This window comes from Syngnathoides biaculeatus, chromosome 14 (assembly GCF_019802595.1).
Source record: "Syngnathoides biaculeatus isolate LvHL_M chromosome 14, ASM1980259v1, whole genome shotgun sequence".
Lineage (NCBI taxonomy): Eukaryota > Metazoa > Chordata > Actinopteri > Syngnathiformes > Syngnathidae > Syngnathoides > Syngnathoides biaculeatus.
In genome coordinates, this window is record NC_084653.1 from 21,899,007 (window position 1) to 21,917,824 (window position 18,818).

General features: G+C 44.8%; 1 protein-coding gene across 5 annotated transcripts in view; it reads right to left on the reverse strand.

The window, feature by feature from the left end:
• Positions 1-1,162: 1,162 nt before the first annotated feature.
• igsf3 (immunoglobulin superfamily, member 3) overlaps positions 1,163-18,818 on the reverse strand; it is a 124,993-nt gene continuing 107,337 nt past the window's right edge. For 4 of the 5 annotated variants that reach the window (XM_061842513.1, XM_061842511.1, XM_061842512.1 and 1 more), the window contains 3 exons: positions 13,180-13,617; positions 8,755-9,198; positions 1,163-5,656 (listed from right to left, as the gene is read on the reverse strand). In XM_061842513.1, the coding sequence (XP_061698497.1) occupies positions 5,406-5,656; positions 8,755-9,198; positions 13,180-13,617 (1,133 nt within the window). In that variant the 3' untranslated portion in view covers positions 1,163-5,405. The remainder of the gene's footprint in view (positions 5,657-8,754; positions 9,199-13,179; positions 13,618-18,818) is intronic. The other variant, XM_061842514.1, reaches the window with a different exon arrangement.

Genomic DNA, 18,818 nt, shown 5'->3' on the forward strand with positions numbered 1-18,818 from the left:
ATACTCTTCCGTTTTATTTGTATATTTAAAGATATATTTGGGATCAATGGTGTAGTGGTACACACGCCTGACTTTGGTGCGGGCAGCATGGGTTCGATTCCCGCTCGGCTATATCTGACTGGCGACCAGTCCGGGGTGTGGCTTGCTGGGTTAAGCTCTGGCTCTCCTGTCTCCCTTGTGAGGATAAGTGGCTTGGATAAAGGAGAAGTGGATATTATGAATCAACTGGAAATATATCAAGTTTTTAGTTTGTTTAGTCAACCTATACAAATGTAGTATATAATGTAATTTATTGTGATTTTATGATCAAAACAGTATATTCTATAAAATGGTTTATTTAGTATCTAACTCACCTATTCTATATTTATAAAATGTACCGGGATCACTTTTCAAAATTGTATTAAATATTTTTGTGACCCACATTTTATTCTATTTAAATCCTTGTTTTCTGATACAATTTATTGTTATTCCTATTTAAAAATAAATATCTATATACTTTTGATGACTAGAAAATAAAACAATCGTATTAATGACTTTTGTTTTTTTTACTGAGGAATATTTATTAAAAATGCAATACCTGTAGAGTTTGATTGTTTTCCATATAATTTTTACGTTTTTGTAAAAAAAAAAAAAAAAATTAGTATAGTAGTAGAGTATTTAAAATAGGAATAAATCGTTTTTTTACATTTGAATATATTTTTCACTCACAACTTTATTTCAAATAAAACTACCCATCTATACACTGTACATTACACGTGAAAACAACGTTTTGTTTTGCACTGGAAATAAAGCAATCATCTGTAAATTATTTTTATTGCAATAAACCGACAATAGCAAAGTGCCTTTTTAATGGTCACAATGGCAACTATTGGACAGAAGAAAATTTTAAATAAAAACAAACCCATAGTGATATTTATTAAAAAAAAAAAAAAAAATACATCACCGATCATCACTGGCTGAACCGAAACACCACCACAAAACTAGCTAAACGCGGAGCCGGCACGCGGTCGACACATGCAGCCCTCGCAAAGGCGGCGGCGATGACGCCGCCGTCTCGATTGAGGCCAGCCGGGGACGGGACTCGTCATTATCATCGTTGTTATTATTCACAGGATTATTACTACAAAAACAGCAGTCATGACGCCCCCCCACCCCCCCGCTTTCCTGGCACGGGATGAAATGCTTGTGTGTGGGTGGGGGAGGGGGGGGCAGAACTGTATCAAAGGCAAAGCGGTTGAGGAAAAATAATACGCTAAATTTCATTGAAATTTAATGAGGCGACGTCGCAGGCGCCTCGCAAACTTCCGCGCGGACAACGAAAGCAAAACCCTCATTACAGGTGTTTTCTCGTCTCGCATGACAACAAAACACCTCGTGTAGTATGCGTGTGCGTGTCAAATGTGCTTTGGTTCCGTAAATGAAGCCGACGTTGCGGAACATTTGCGATTTTCTACTTGCCTGTGAGGCTTGCCCGAAAATGTTTGAAACGCACTTGGAAGGTTACAAAGTTAGATTGGATGAATTCATACCGTAAATACAGTACGGTATTTGTTTTCCCTCAAGTTATCTATTTTGCATGAAAGTGGCGTCGCAAACTTTTCCGCGTCAATATTTCTGGTCCTGTGGGGGAAAATCGCCAAATGTTAAAAAGAATGTCACAATTTAGTAGGATACGGTACGCATGTAATTGACAGTTTTTGTGACTTTTGGCATGTCCAATCAGGCATTGCCACTTCATGTCGCTTGTAAAACTGTAATACAAAATTGGTTTTAGACACCCCCCCCCCCCCCCAGAGAGAATAACACAGAACAGCAAAGTGGACTTCACCCGTCAATGTTGTCACAAGGTCCGAGACACAACAGCCAATCGAAAAAAACAAGATTTAACCCCCCAAAAAAATGTATCGGGGCTTCTAGTGTTTTGTGACATCTAGCCACCACCGTGCTGACAAGCCGTACCAGTCCAGTAAATACAGTATGTATTATTTTACAACAATACTTAATTACATTTGTAGTTTGATTTTTACCTGTGGTAGAAAGCAAAAGTATGTACGTGTGAAGTCATTCAATAGTGGGGTGGATGATTGCCGGCGACCCAAAAAAACAACAATAAACACCTTCTCATTCCTCTTTGTGGCGTTCGCACCATGTTTTTGTGGTTCAGTAAAGATAAAACAGCATACTCTATTGGGAGCTTCAAAACGTGAGACAGAATCGCAGCTGCACTGTGTCCAAACGATTGATCGTTGAAATATTAAATACCTTTACAGGTAAAGTTAGAATAAATAGCGTAATTTCCGGCCTATAAGCAGCAACTTTTTTCCACACGCTTTCAACCCTGCGGTTTATGAGGTGATGCGGCCAATTTGTGCATTTTTTTCTAATAGCCGCAAGGGGGCACTCGTAGCCGAAAAAGTAAAGAGTGAGACTGGTGGAATATATGTGCCGAGGAAGTGACTTTTACCAGCCCTGTTAGCGCTGCACAAGCGCTGTGCTAGCCTGTTGCTGCTGTGTTACTGGCATGTCTCAGTGATATTTATGGGTAAGTTTTATTTTGACTGGCCTTTTAGCGCTAGCTTTCTCTGTACCGAGCAAGTCGGTCTTGGTCTAGATTACCGTGATTTCCGGCCTATTAACCGTGAGTTTTTTCACACGCTTTCAACCCTGCGGTAATGCGGCTAATTTGTGCATTTTTTTCCTAATGGCCGCAAGGGGGGGCACTCGAGCGTAAAAGGTAATTGTGAGACCAGTGGAACATATGTGCCGAGGAAGTGACGTTTACCGGTCCGGCCCTGTTCGCACTGCGCTAGCATGTTACTGCCGAATCGCAGTGATTTTTACCAGTATGTATGTATGTATATATAAATATATATATATTTTTTTAAACCGGACCTGCCCTCCTAAAAATTTTCTATAGAAATTCTTTAGAAATCCATATAATTTGTACAGAACAACTTGTTCTATAGAACTTCGGATGTGATTTTCTATAGAATTTATACAGAATAGAAATTCTATAGGATTTGGGTCCTAAAGTTCTATAGTTCTTTATAAATTCTTTTAGAATTTAGAAATGTTCTATAGAAAAGCGTTAGCATTAGCGCGGCGGTGGTAGCGTTCAAGTCTCTGTGTACCGTCTTTCTTTGTAAATATCTCGTGTTTCAAGGTGGGCACTTGGGGCTTTTACACAGCTGCGGCGTATGTTTGTACCAAATGGTATTTCCTTGACAAATGTACTGGGTGAGGCTTATAACCAGGTGCGCTCCGTAGGCCGGGAATTACGTTAGTCGTATACTGTTAGCGTAACAATAAGCTAACTGCAGTTTTAAAATAAAGTTCCAAAACACATTGTACGCTCACAAAAATGAAAATTTGCAGGTATACAGTATTGCCTGATCCTGAAACGGCATCATTTTCAGTACAGCGTGTCGTTTGGAGCTGGACAGTAAAATTGATAGGTTTACATTTTCGTACCATTTTTCCTACTAAATTTTTGTGAGGCAAGACTACAAGATTGCGAGCTGTATCGCCAAATGGTGTATTTCTTCACACAAGTCACATTTCGACATAGTACATGCTTTTTTTCGTTGGACAGCGTCGAAATAGCGGGGATCTTCAGTTTTTATGACATACTGTAGTTCAATCGATAACACAAGTCGTACAGTCTTGATTACAGTCAGTTTTTGTATGAAAAACACTACTAGGCCATAAATAGAAAACAATGAAAACCAAGTACCTACAAGTGAGAACCGCGCGAGATTTCTTGCGCGGCGTGACCACTTGCTCGCTTTCTGTTCACAATCTCAAAACTCGGGACGTCACGTTTATTTGTCGGGGTGGGGGGGGGGTTTGCTGTATGACACGGCGGCTCAGGAAGTCCAGCGGGAGTCGGGGCGGCGCTCTGTCACACAAACACGGCGCTCAGGAAGAGCTCCAAGTTTACAAAACATCTAAAATGCCTCCTGCGTTATTGTCATGCAATATACATGTTGACACGACCCAGACGACAAAAGTTGGAGGAGGGGTGTTTTCTTTTTTTGTGTGTGTGTGTGTGTGGGGGGGGGGGTCCGTTATCCCCCCACCTCCTCTTAATTTTAGGTCCAGTTCTGGCAGTGAAAGGGTTACATTTTTGGAGTTTTTCCTCAGTCTCTTGCATTGTCTCATGTCTCTTGGCACGTTGAGCCACCTTTTGGGGGAGAAAAATCCACTCAACAAACGCACCCCCCCCCCAAAAAAAAAATCCTTCCAAGGCGAAGCATCACAAAATAAACGCAAAAGCAAGCAAGAAGCTTTTTTTTTTCTCTCTAGGTTTCTTTGTCTTTTCCAAATATTTGTACAGATAAAAGCCACAAATAATTTTACTCCTACCTGTATCGTCTTTTGAACACTGACTCAATCGGAATTCATTTTGGTACCAAAAAAAAAAAAAAAAAATGGAGCATCTCGAACCACAACATGGTCATCATCATCTGCCGCCGTTGCCAAGGAAGCAGCAGAGAATTTCAAAATAAAAAAAACAAAGTATAAAACAATAAATAGAAAACACAAACATTTTCCACCACTTATGTGTCTTACAGTATCTACACATTATTTTCATTTGAAAGGATGTGATCTTTTTTTTTTTTAAATTTCATACCTTAAAAAAAAAAAAAAAATCATTTTTCATCCGTCAAGCACGGAGCGAATCGAAGTGAAATGCGCTCGATTTGAATTTCAGTTCCCCGGTCGTGCCGTAAAAAAAAAATTCAATCGAAACGGGATTAAAAACGGGAGTCGAAACGAACGTCGTTTGCAATATCGGGAAGTCTCGGCGAAATGTGGAGCGGATCCTCGGCGGGACGTAGAACGTTTAGAACGGACGTGCGTTTTTCGTTTGCTCGCGTCGTCAAAGTTTTGTGTGTCTGGCAGTGTGGAAGCAGTGCTCCAGGACTTGGTTCTGCGGGCCAAATTCTTCGCGGGGCCAGGTGGGCCTTTTTTTCCCCCCCTTTTGTCTCTCTGCAAGGCTGCCAAGTCGCCGGCGATGGAGTCAGTGGGCTCGGAGCATCGCTATGGCAACCAATTTAGTAGGCCAGCCTGTACTTGGATCGGGACTGTCGAGACTTTTTTTTTTCCACCCCCCCACCACAGTTCCTTCTCTTAAAAGTGAGATTTTTTTTTTTTTTGTTCTCATTTTTGAAAAAGATATTTAGGGTAATGAAATCAAACACAGCGCCGAGACACAAAAAAAAATTAGAACGCTGCTCACTCGCACACGAAAAAAAAAAAAAAAAAAAAAAGGCAGTCGATCTACTGATGGATCAAGACAGTGGCGAACGACGGGAAATTCCGCAAGCGGCGTCCCGATCCGCTCCCCTCGTGCGGCTTGCGAATACGGCGAGTCGGGGGCGAGGTGGGGCGGTCAGGAGCTCCTAGTCCACGGAGCCGGGGTGCAGGCTGAGGGCGGGCGGGTCCAGACAGGTGGGCGAGTAGCTGAGGTGCGGTTCCTTAATCCACAGGAGGGGGGCGCCGTTCTTGCCCTCCTGGCTCTTGCCGCTGCCGCGGCTCCTGAAGCGCACCAGCAGGAGGGCGATGAGGAGGACGGCGAAGACGGGGAACGGGTAGAAGAAGACGAAGTAGAAGAGCGTGTCGTTGGCGCACACCACCGACTTGACGGTGGATTCTGTGGACGGAAGTTGGTCGTTTTGTTTAATAGTTGATGAAACTTTATGATAATTAGTGGTGGAAATAATGTAGCATTTCATTCGGTGTGATATTTTTGTTTGATTTGGTTTTTTTTTTCTGCTTACTGAATCACAAAAACCTGGCATTTGGACAGGGGTGTGTAGACATTTTAGGATTAAAGAAAAATATCGAAAGATATCAGTTGGGGGGGGTGCACATTACCGTAATAAACTGTATATAAATGTGTAACATAAGACATGGGATATCATATCGAATAATATATGTTTACATTTTTTACCACTCTACGTACCTGTATACAACTATACAATGTGATTGTATTTTTTTATTTTTCATCCATACCTAAATATAATGCGCGCTATTAACTTTTTGAAAATATATTTGGCAAATTTGCGCGTTATTTTTGAGAAATTACGGTAAGTAAAACCGCGATTGCGCCAATAGTGAGGCGAACTGTCGCATGTCAATCGGATCACAGAAAAAATATCGAAAGATATCAGTTGGGGGGGGGCGCACATTACCGTAATAAACTGTATATAAATGTGTAACATTAGACATCGGATATCATATCGAATAACATATGTATACATTTTTTACCTCTCTATGTACCTGTATATGACTATACAATGTGATTGTATTTTTTAATTTTTAATCCATACCTAAATATAACGCGCTCTATTAACTTTTTGAAAATATTTTTTCGCAAAATGTGGGCATTATTTGAGAAATGACGGTAAATAAAACCGCGATTGCACCAATAATGAGGCGAACTGTCACATTAGCACATCAAACGATATCCCCTCCATCCCATCCATTATCCAAGCCGCTTATCCTCACAAGGGTTGCGGGAGAGCCGGCACCTAACCCAGCTAGCATCAGGCGAAAGGGGGACTACACCCTGAACTGGTCGCCAGTCAGTTGCAGGGCAGATATCGACACCATCACTGAGCGGGAATCGATCTCACGCTGCCCGCGCCAAAGTCGGGCGTGTTTACCACTACACCATGAGTGACTCCAAACGATATCCATCTTTTTTTTTTTTTTAATATTTAGACTGACTTGGGGAGGGATTGGTCCACTGAACCCTGGTGTGAGTGCACATCCATCTTTCGAAGTCAATCTATACGTGTCGAGTATAAATGCAGCACATCAAAAGGAAACTGTAAGAAGGTCCAAAACCAGGATGAGCACGGCCGACGGAGCGTGTTCCTCCCGACAACAAAAATGCGGAATGTGTAGCGCGACTGTTTGAAACCCCCGTCGGACGCGGTGCCCTCGGTGATGGCGGGAGATCGCACCAAATGGTTCTTGAGTGTTGTGGTCAGTGAGGGATTCTGTGACAAGGTGCGTATCCGTCAGGCCGTCTGCGCGTGGTCAATTCGGAGGACGCTTGGGGTGGGTGAATCGGAGATGAGCGACGCGCTAGTATGACTGAAATGGCGACGTCTCCGAGGTTGCGTGCGCCATCTGGCGACCCGGCCAAAGTGCTATGGTCACCTTTTCATCCCTGTAGACTTGAGTTCAAGTCGGTGTTAACGCCTCAGAGTTCATTGACAAATGTTGTCTGAAGTGGGATGCTCATCTGCCAGACCATCTGTGACAGGAAGTTGGCGAGCGACCAGTTCACAAAGCCTGGCTCTGTGGCGTCCTCGTCATTTGTTCAGGTTTTTCTTCCCAATAGATCTGGGTTGCACTTTCAAGACAAATACTGTCAGAATGGGATTATTATTATTATATTTTTGGTACAGCGGAGGGAGAAAGGGACTTTGCCTTGAAGTGCAGTGCTCTGACATCGGCCCTAGAGTAGAACATGGAGTCGGTCTTGGTCCAGATTACCGTAATTTCCGGCCTATAAACCGCGACTTTTTTCCAAACGCTTTCAATCCTGCGGTTTATGCGGTGATGGGGTGAATTTGTGCATTTTTTCGAACGGCCGCAAAGGGGGGACTCGAGCGGAAAAGGTAAGAGTGAGACCAGTGGAATATATGTGCCGAGGAAGTGACTTTTACCAGTCCGGCCCTGTTAGCGCTGCGCTAGCGTGTTACTGCCGAATCTCTGTGATTTTTACCGGTATGTTTGTTTTTTTAACCGGACCTGCCCTGCTAAAAAATTTCTATAGAAATCTATAGAATTTGTACAGAACAACTTGTTCTGTCGAACTTTGGATGTGAGTTTCTATAGGATTTGTACAGAACAATAGAAATTCTATCGGATTCGGGTCCTAAAGTTCTTTAGAAATTGTTTAGAAATGTTCTATTGAAAATTTTTAGCAAGGTGTTAATGCGGCGCGAGCGTTAGCTCTCTGTGTACCGTCTTCGTCGAGTGAGACCGGTGGAATATATGTGCAGAGGAAGTGACTTTTACCGGTCCGGCCCTGTTAGCGCTCCGCTAGCTTGTTACTGCCGAATCTCAGTGATTTTTACCAGTATGTTTTTTTTTTTAACCGGCCCTGTTAGCACGGTGGTAGCGTTAGCGCGGCGCTAGCATTAAACTCTCTGTGTACCGCTTTTCTTTGTAAATATATCGCGTTTGAATGTGGGCACTTGCGGCTTTTACACAGCTTTTGACGTATGTATGTACCAAATGGTATTTCCTTTACAAAATTTCCTGGGTGAGGCTTATAACCAGGTGCGCTCTGTAGACCGGGACTTAAGGTACTATTTTATACTGAAGGATTGACAACTCCTAAAAAAAAAAAAAAACACGTAAAATTTGCTTCTGAGTTTCAGTTTTTAGTCTGTGACTGAGAAAATTGTTAAGACATTTTGAGTAGGTATGGTGCAATCTTTTATTTTTTATCTTCTATTTATCTTGGGTCATCGTTTAAGATATCGAATGTCAAGAAATGCAAAAGCTTTCAAAAGATGACACTTTAGATCTTAACTTTTAAAATACCGATAATCCTGATCATTTCAGACAAGCTAATCATTCCTTTAATACCAATAAGCATTATGATTTTGGTGGTAAGTGCAACATTAAAATTTCATTTCATCTTAGACGGGCCAACATCTGGAAATTGATTCTCTTGCGTACGCTCGATGTACTGTATACATACAAAGTAAGAGAGGAAGCGCTCACCTTGTTGCAGTACATTGACCGTAACGAAGCCGGAGTTGTTGGTGGCCAGGCGGTACCAAGCATTGCGAGGGTTGAGCAGCCACTCCTCCACGTGGCAGTAGTAGCGCCCCGCGTCCGACGGCCGCGCCCCCTGAACGGTCAGGCTGTACTGGTCCGAGGCGGTCCTCTCGAACTGCAGGCGGGAGTTGGGCCCCGCTTCCTCTCTGGGGCTGCAGTTGCCGTTCCCGAAGACGGCGTCGTGCCCGATGGAGAAGACGCACTCCCGCTCGCGCTCTTCCTCCGTCGGCGGCGGCAGCTCCTCGTCCTCGTCGCGTTCGACGTACCAGGACACGGAGAAGCGCGAGTCTCGGGACGACTGGGAGGGGATGCTGCAACCCAGCCGGATTGAGCCGGACTCCGCGACTGTCACGTTTGACTCCGTCTCCTCCACCTGGAGTCGGGCCTCTGTCGTGGGACACAGCAGCAACTGTCAAACTCTCTCTTGCTGAAATTGGAACCTTAGCCTAAAAAAATTGCAACACGAGTCTTGAAAAGTGAATTTTTAATGACTTTGAGTGTCTGGACACGTCTGCCTTGCTGAAAAATGGATGCGACTTTACCCACATATCCAGACATGAATGAGTCGCCAAAATTTCAGTTTCAGGCCTCTAGTAACTAGAATGTACCCCCCTGGGTCGTCAAGGTGTGGAAAGCACGGCGACGAGAGGCGCTAGCCGCCAGCTAGCTTGCTAAGCTAAAAGGCTGCCAGGCGCCAACCTCATCTGCGGCGTCACTTACTCGTTTGGAAATTGAACTAACACCACCAAGATGTCCTGTAAATTCAAGAATTGTGGCGTTTTTGCGATTTTCTTCAAACGTCGTCCTCACAGTTCTGAGGTCCTGGGTTCAATCCCGGCCCCGCCTGTGTGGAGTTTCTATGTTCTCCCGTCCCTGCGTGGATTTTCTCCGAGCACTCCGGTTTCCTCCCACATCCCAAAAACAGGCAACATTAGCTGGACACTCTAAATTGCCCGTAGGTGTGATTGTGAGTACGGCGGTTTGTCTCCATGTGCCCGGCTGGCAACCAGTTCAGGCTGTACCCTCCCCCCTGCCCATTGACGGCTGGGATAGGCTCCAGCACTCCCCGTGACCCTTGTGAGGATAAGCGGCTAAGAAAATGAATGGATGGATGGATATAAAATGCATTAAACACTGCTTCACTTGTCAAAATGGAGTTGAGGGTTATTTGTGTCAATGTCTTAAAAAAATTGAAACAGACCAAATCTACCCATTTTCCAAGCCGCTTATCCCCACAAGGGTCACAGGAGTACTGGAGCCTATTCCAGACCACAGAAGAGTAATTATAGTACTGTAATTACAAAACAATACAACAGGAACTAAGGAACCTTTGACCAAGTAGCGGAAGTTCAGCATTTGCACATTCATCATTTCTATTATTTGCTCTTGGCAAAAATTCTCAAATCATAGAATTCAATGAATAAAGTATACATTACATATTTATTTCCAGGGACCTGTAAGTTTGTAAAAAACCATCAGCAAAAATAAATTAGAACATCACATACTCAGAGCCGTCTTGACGAATCAATACCACCGATGCTCGAGATTCATATTTTCCTTAACGTCATGTTAATTTGTCATCAGATATCTCCGGTAGCGCGTAATATAAGCGTGAGAGTCTCTGTGCACGTACGGGCCGTATGTTCCCGATGAAATGTTCACTTATAAATGAATCCAAGGAAACAACTATTGACTGACAGAGGAAATGACATCCCCGTAATGAAAGCAAACACATTCACCTAATATAAGGTTGCGTATACGCTGTACTGTGATATATTCCCATAGGGTTCTATTTGTGCGGCTCCAAGAGCCCAATTAACTGCGGCGGTGTCGACTTCATATAAATCTTATTTATTTATATTTTTACTCGCAGTCTTCACGTTCTTGAACTAATGCCGTATTGATGATTCCGCTCTGGATTATAAACAGGACACCTCCAAATAAAAGTTCTAAGGTAAAAGTTCTCCCACCACACACACACACACACACCTATAAATAAAAGTTCTAAGAGCCCCCCCCCCCAAAAAAAAATCAGCAATATATCCACGCGATAAAGTAAGTTATTCGAGCAACTCATTATTTATCTGGAGGCGACAGAGGTTATTGGGAGTTTTCTTGTTGATAAAAAGCAAAAAAAAAAAGAGAAAAAGAAAACTCCACTTACTGTAATTTCCGGCCTATAAGCCGCAACTTTTTTCACACGCTTTCAACCCTACGGGGTGATGTGGCTAATTTGTGCATTTTTTTTTGTTTTTCTAACGCCCGCAAGGGGGCACTCGAGCGGAAAAGGGAAGAGTGAGACTGGTCTGGCCCTGTTAGCATGGCGCTAGCGTTAGCGATAGCATTAGTGTGGCGCTAGCGTTAGCAATAGCGTGGCGGCGCTAGCTTTAAACTCTCTGTGTACCGTCTTTGTAAATATTACATGTTTCAGTGTGGGAACTTGCGGCTTTTACACAGCTGCGGCGTATGTGTGTACCAAAGGGTATTTCCTTTACAAACGTACTGGGTGACACTGATAACCAGGTGCGCTCTCCAGGCCGGGAATTACGATACGTTTTTTTTTTTTTGTTTTCCCTGAGAGACTCTGTCTAATTTTGAATTTGGCACGACTACACGACACCTTCGAGTGCTTTTTGGATGCTTGTCGGGGGGAAAAGCCACCCGGCGAGAACGCTTCCGTGCGGTGCCCGACAGCTGTCGCGCCCTCGAACCGGTCGCTGCCAGCCGATCCCTTCCGCGGATTCGACCGCTGCCAAGGATATTGAGCCGCTTGTTACCGGGGCTAGCGGCCGGCGGCTATTAGCGCCCGGGCAAGAGCCGGAAATGAGGATTTTATACGGCGCGTGGTGGGCAAAGGGGGTTCCAAATTAGAGAGAGTGAAAGGAAGCTGGGTTGGGTGGGTTTGCCTTTTTTTTTTTTTTAATATTCAGCGCAAGCTACAATGCTTTCTACTGATAATTTTTTATTACATCGTACACAATGAAGCAACATGTCATTAGAAGTATATGACGCTCTTCCAATTCGGCACCATCTATGATCCAAATGAATAGACGACGGCCTCTCAAAACCTCCGGCAGCTTCCATAACTGACCCAGCTGGACACTTTATTTTATTAGATTTACACTTTGATAAAGACGACGCTCCGTTTTGAACGACGGCGTGATTCACTTCACGTGTCTGCTTTTGCAGTTGTACGCCACTGCCACAACGACAACAAATTATTTTATTCGTGCCCGAGCGCCAGGCGCTGAGAAGCCCCGTGTGGAAGGAATCATTGCGCTGATTATTATTCTTGAGACGTGCTTCACTATGCGCATCTGTGAAAACTGACATATCGCAGAGGGAAAACTCATTCGCTAGTGCCATTGCTCGCATTTAAATTATTATTATTATTGTTGTTTTAATAATAGGAAGGGACTTTTTTCATATTTTGTGACATTGCAAGAGTCTGCCGAAATTGAGTAATAATAGTAATAATAATGATGAAAAATAATTGCATTTTTGTAAAATATTGCAGGTATAGCAAATATAGGGTGTCAGTATATCAGATTAATAATCTTTAATGAAATTGATGTCAACGGCATCAATTTAAAAATTTAGAAAATGTGAGGGCTGATTTAAAGTGATTAGTCATAATATCCATCCATCCATCCATCCATTTTCTTTGCCAGTTATCCTCACGAGGGTCGCGGGGAGTGCCGGAGCCTATCCCGGCTGTCAACGGGTATGAGGCGGGGTACACCCTGAACTGGTCGCCAGCCAATCGCAGGGCACATAGAGACAAACACTCACAATCACACCCAGGGGCAATTTAGAGTGTCCAATTAATGTTGCATGTTTTGGGAATGTGGAAGAAAACTGGAGTGCCCGGAGAAAACCCACCCAGGCACGGGGAGAACATGCAAACTTCACACAGGCGGGTCCGGGATTGAACCCGGGACCTCAGAACTGTGAGGCAAACGCTTTACCAGCTGAACCACCGTGCCGCCATTAGTCATAATATTTAGTCATAATAGTGTATTTTCTATGAATGTAACATAAATAGCATTTGACAAATTAATAGGGTATATTAAAAAAAACAGTTTTTAAACCACCTTTCATATAACATTGCACCTTTATACTGACGATGCACGAAAAAAAACTATCAGTATAATACATTGGTAGATTTGATTAAGCTTTAATAAAACAATGAATTGAGTTCTCTGGGCAAAATGTATCTGCCGAGGTTGGATGACCTTGAATTAGACGCGTCCCCCACGGAATGGAGAAGAATCTAATAATAAAAAAAGTCGAAATAAGGCCAGCGAGCCAGCTGGTTCCTTCTCGCCTTGGCAGTAAAAGAAGAAATGCACCGTTCGAGAGACCCACCTGGCCGTCGGACCAGAACCTCCGTGAACCCGGACGAGTCCCGCGAGAGGCGGTACCAGGCGCCGTCCGGGTCGCTCAGCCACTCCTCCACCAGGCAGTAGTACGTCCCCGAGTCGCCGCTCTCCGCCCTGTTCAGGGTCAGCGCGTAGAGCCGAGGGGAAAGCCTCTCGGCCTGCACGCGCCGCCGCAGCCGCTCCTCGTCGGCATACGTGCCGTACTCCAGGGCCCCCGAGCGCTCGATCCGCAGCAGGAGCTCGTCGGCCTCCGAGCCCGCGGCGGCGCGCCTCACGTACCACAGCACGGCGTGCCGAGAGTCCGGGCTGGTCTGCGAGGTGACGGAGCAATTGATTCGGACTCGGCTGTCCTCCAGGTTGACCAGAGACTGGTTGTTCTTTTGCACCCGCAGCTTACTATCTGCAGAGAAACACAAGAGATGGACTTTAAAACCCGAGTGTCATCCCTGTAAACATTCTAAAATAGATATTGTAGTGAAAAATACGAAATAATAATGACATTATTCACTTCAATGTCTATACGAAAAAATGAATATGAGCGGAGAGCGCGTCATCCATGCGCAAAGTTGCAAAGGTGTCATTCTACGACATTCAAGTGGTCGCCATATTGGCTGCATCTCCTGCCCGTGACGTCACCGCGGACATTCCCCATGGAAAACTCGCTGTGGCCCCGACTGTGGGAGACAAACACGCCCCTTCTGACACCTCACAACCGAGTGAAGTGACCGGGGCAATATTCCCCGATTGTTTCGAGCCATATTTAGATGATAGGCGGATCACGGCCAAGCCACCTCCCTGCCCGATCCACCTTCGCGTGGCGGTGATAAAGCCAACGCCACCCGCGAGCGACTTGTCAACAAGGCCTGCGGCTGGTGCACGGAAGCCTTCCGATCCGCACATCGACACATTTAGCACCCCTGATTTACGGATTACACCCCCCCCAACTATTTTTTTTTTTTTTTTTTTTTTGTAGCTGTATACACACCTAGCTGTTATTCGTCCTTTGCACCTGTGCAATCCATTTTTCACGACGAACCAGATCTTTTGGAAAAGTATAAAAACTGAATCCATCCTCCCGAGTGTTCGAGCACTATCCAGCAATACAACGAGCCGGCATTTTGGCTAACGCAAAAGAACAACGAGCGACCTTCCATTGGGTAAAACTAGCATAAACAGACGCGACTGCTTGAGCGCGCGACTGCCTCCGACGTCACTTTCTGCTTCTTGTCGAAAACAAATCCCGAGAGGATTTTCATGGTGGGAGTTACAAAAAGTCATATACATCAAAATCATGTTTTGTGGTGAAAAAAACGGATGGATCCATACCGGCTGCCGTTTTTCCCCATTAATAATAGACCAAAAATCATGGATTTCATGACAGCCAGAAAAAAAAAAAAAATCTTAATTACTTGTGCAAAATGTTCATCTCCAGAGACATCCACCTCCCGGACGTACCTGAAGTCAAGCTTCACGAGTGTGATGCAGTTTTGGCAACGACTAATTTTGCATTTTCCAATTAACTACAACAAAGTTTTCACGTTTTGCGATTGACATTGCTCGGTTTCAACGGGCAGTTGGGACGATTTCACTCGATTCCCGCACGCGCCTTCACAGTCGCGAGATACACGGAGGACATGAAAGAAAAACGTGTCACAAAAGTAGCGAAGGCACAAACGGGCGACAAAAAAAAAAGGAGGTGAAGGTTTTGGAGCTGGGGGGCACGTCGGCATTATTAGACAAGGAGGTGGGCCGGGCTGTCTGTCAAAATGTCAGAAGTCGGACGGGGAGGGAGGAGACGATGTCGAGGTGCTGACACCATTGGGTACGTCCGCATTAGCGGCGGCAAGGGACGAATGAGTTGCAGGTATGCGTGGGGGTGGGGGAAGGGGGAATGAATCCCTCTGGAAAGTGTCGAACACACACTTGGGATCCGATGAGAATGTGCAGAGGGACCCGATACCGTGTCCCCCCGTTTTGTGCGCAAAAGCAACAAAGCGCGAGATATCCCCAACGTTGTGCCCGTCATCGATAGGGTATTAAAGCTAAATAGCCGTTAGAGCACGCGACAAATGATTGGCCAATATTATCGAGCCTCCGAGTAGACATATTGATCGTGAGTGTGTGTCGACATGTGGACCTGCTGGTGCAGTTTTTTTTCCACTAGGGGGCACTAAATACCTCCCGTCCCGGCAGCAATTTGTGCTATCGAACGGAGAAGGACAGAAATCTTGACGTCGTCTAATGTGGCAGGAGACGGGAATTAAGATTCTGAGGACATAATGACTTTAAGAGGTGTCACACTATTGCAAATCGAGCTCTAAAATCCACGTTTTTTTAAATGATTGGGAAAATAACTCCTTCCCGCACAAAGGGGGAAAATCACCTCTCGCGATTGATTTTGGAGTCATTAATAAAAATAAGAAAATAAACCTTCGACTCTCGTTAATGTGATATTGTGTCGGTCACTCTTTGTCGGCATGTTTTAAAATATTCCTTAATTGACCAAACTTCAAAAGCAGGGATCGTGAAATTTACGGAGGGGGGGAAACCAATGCAAAGTTGAAGGGGTTTTCACATTTAGACTTTTAAACACTCACTTGCGTTCAATAAATAATCACCATAATTGTAAGAAATGTTAATTCATCTTTCTTCCTGGATGACATGTCAAACGATATTATGCAAAGGTTTTTGCAGGTTAAAACGATCAAGCAAAGCCGTCTAACGCGAGGCTGTACTTCAACCATGGATTACCATTACTTGATTCATTATTTTGGAGTCACAGATAGTGTAGTGCTACACACGCCTGCCTTTGTTGCGGGCAGCGTGGGATCGATTCCCGCTCAGTTATGCCGTCGATATCGACCCTGCGACCGACCGGCGACCACTTCAGGGTGTAGTCGCCCTCTCGCCCGAAGCTAGCTGGGATGGGCTCCGGCTTTCGCGCAACCCTCGTGAGGATGAGCGGCTTGGGTAATGACTCACTATTTAATGTTTCCTAGTTTTTAAACGACAAATCAAACAGTCCGGAGAATATTCAAAACATTGGGCATATTCTCCTCGTACTGTTTTGATTGTCATCGGCCTGCCACGGTTGTTTTCAGTCATATTTACAAATACCGTAGAAAAAAAAGAAGAGGATCACTCCTACGACTGTACTTACAGCACATTTGCACCCCCGTGCATAAATTGATCTTGCGGTAATACAAAGATAATAACGTCCCGTAGTTGTAGCAGATACAATTAACCAATCATCACAGCTGAGACTAATGACTTTAATAAGCCTAATCACGACTGTTGCCGTGATTTATTCCCGCACTATTATTGTTGTTAGCTTTTTTTTTTAGCTTCACACGACTCCGTACGAGGCCGCGAGGTTCTGCGAGTAGAACCGCAATAACACGCCATTGTTAAATCAAGACCTCTTTGACAGTGTCACCAATGAACTTTGTCTTTATGAAGGATTTTATTTGTATTTTTTTGTACAAAACGTAAACTTTGATTTGAACTTGTACCGAAGAGTTTTTTTTTTTTTTTTTTAAGGCGGTCGAGATTCCAGCGATGATACGATCCAGTACTTCTCGTCATTTTTGTGGTTCTTGTTATTCTGAGGTTCACTTATGAAAAACACAACACAAAATACATTTAATAAATGTAAGACTCCTCTACGCCTTGAATAGCTTGCATATTATCTCACCAATTATTATTATCTCACCACTACCAATGACCTTCATCCCGCCCGTGACTCCCCCTACTGCTTTATCTGTTTACGAACGGCGACAAAAGTTCAAGAAAGGTCAAAGTTCCGGATGGTTCCTCTCCCTCCTCCTGCCTGAAAGTCTGCACTGATCAGCCAGAATTCAGAATTCACTTTGATTCTCAATAGACCTTTGCTGTGGCTTCAAAATCTGGACTATCAGTCCTGAAGAAAGCTGGAGTTGCTCTGATATCTGTGGACGTGAAGTCCTTTGATTCTCCGTATTGGACCACCTTAAGAGTGTTGTAGAACCGCAGTTGGACTTCCTGTACTTTGCCTACTGGTAGTTCAAGAAAGCTCAAGGTTCCGGATGGTTTGTCTCCCTCCTCCTGCCTGAAAGTCTCCGCCGATCAGCCAGAATTCAGAAATCCATTTGATTCTCAATAGATCTTTCCTGCTGCTTCAAAAACTTGACGATCTTGTTTCTTGAGTAAGCGACTACAGGTCTGTTGCGCTGACATGAAATCCTTTGATTCCCTGTGTTGGACCACCTGAAGAGCGTTGCAAAACCGCAGCTGTACTTTGCCTACTGAGCAAAGAGTTTGGCGGATGAGACAGCCAACAAGGGACTGCATTTCATCGTGGAAGACCTCAATGGTGGAGGGGACATCTTTGACTTGCTCTCATCCAAGCTCCACATCCCTCCTGCCACTGCCAGGGGAGTCCCAGTTCCCTGACATGCAGGACCCAGACGGTAAGGCTTGGGGAAACCACCTCATCCACATGCACCATCAACACTGGGACACCCCAAGGATGCGTCCTCTTGGCACTGCTCTTCTCTCGGTCCACCAACGCCTAGACCTCAACACACCGAGGTGTCAAACTCGGGAATTATGCAAACGACACAGTAGTCATCTCAGCGACGATGGCGACATGGCACCCAACGGAAGACGAGTCCAAGATTGGAAACCTCACTACCTCCCCCACAGAATCGAACGCCGGAGAATCCTCGCAATCAATTTCTTTACCTCGCAACCTTCAAAAGGAGAACCGAGCAAGAGTGGCTTGGCACAGGAGAGCGGGAATTTATTAATTTTTTGGTTCTCATTTCAAGTGTGAACGCATGCCCCGGGAAAAGAAAAAAAAAAATGGATCAAGACGTGTGAGACGTACAGCGGTGTTTACAGAAACGTCTTTTCAAAGATAAAATGTGCCAATTATTCAAGCCATATTAAGAGGCATTATAAGTTGTTGTAATTAAGCATTTGCTCAAGCGGAGGCGGGACAGACAAACAAGCCGGCTGAGCGAGAGGAGCAATAAAGCAACAAAAAAAAAAAAAATGAGGCCCTCTTCAACAGCAAAACAACCTTCACGTCTCCCCCCAGAACAGTCTGGCAGCGAAATGCGACATTAAGTGAGCAACGACTTCACAGCGCAGCCAGTCACGTCCGCTCACGCGTGTCCGAATCCCGCAGAGAACGCCACGCGTCTCCGGTCTTTCTTTTGCCAAGAAAACACACTAAAGGATTCCATATGATCCGAGTGCATTAAGTGGTGGTGAATGTGCCATTGATGGGAACTGCAACATAGTTGGGGGAGGGGGGACAAAGAGGGGGGAGCCAGTTCAATCACAAAGTAACAAGGCGAGATCGTCGACGACGTGCCTTCCCCTCAGCAGCGGCGTTTGCGTCGGCTTAATGAGCCTCCGGGGGTGGGGCGGGGGGGAGGGTCGTCATCAAAACGGGATCGTCAACATTTCCACTCTTCTGCTTTTACCCGGCATTCAGACTTCAAGCGCCGGTTCTCGCGCTCACCTGTTTTTATTACCCGCGCCGAGGGGCTCGTGTTCTCATCGAGGTGGGTTTGTCGTTTCGTTAGCGGGGTTGCACACAAAAGCGCTTCTCCGCAAAAAAAAAAAAAAAAAAAAACA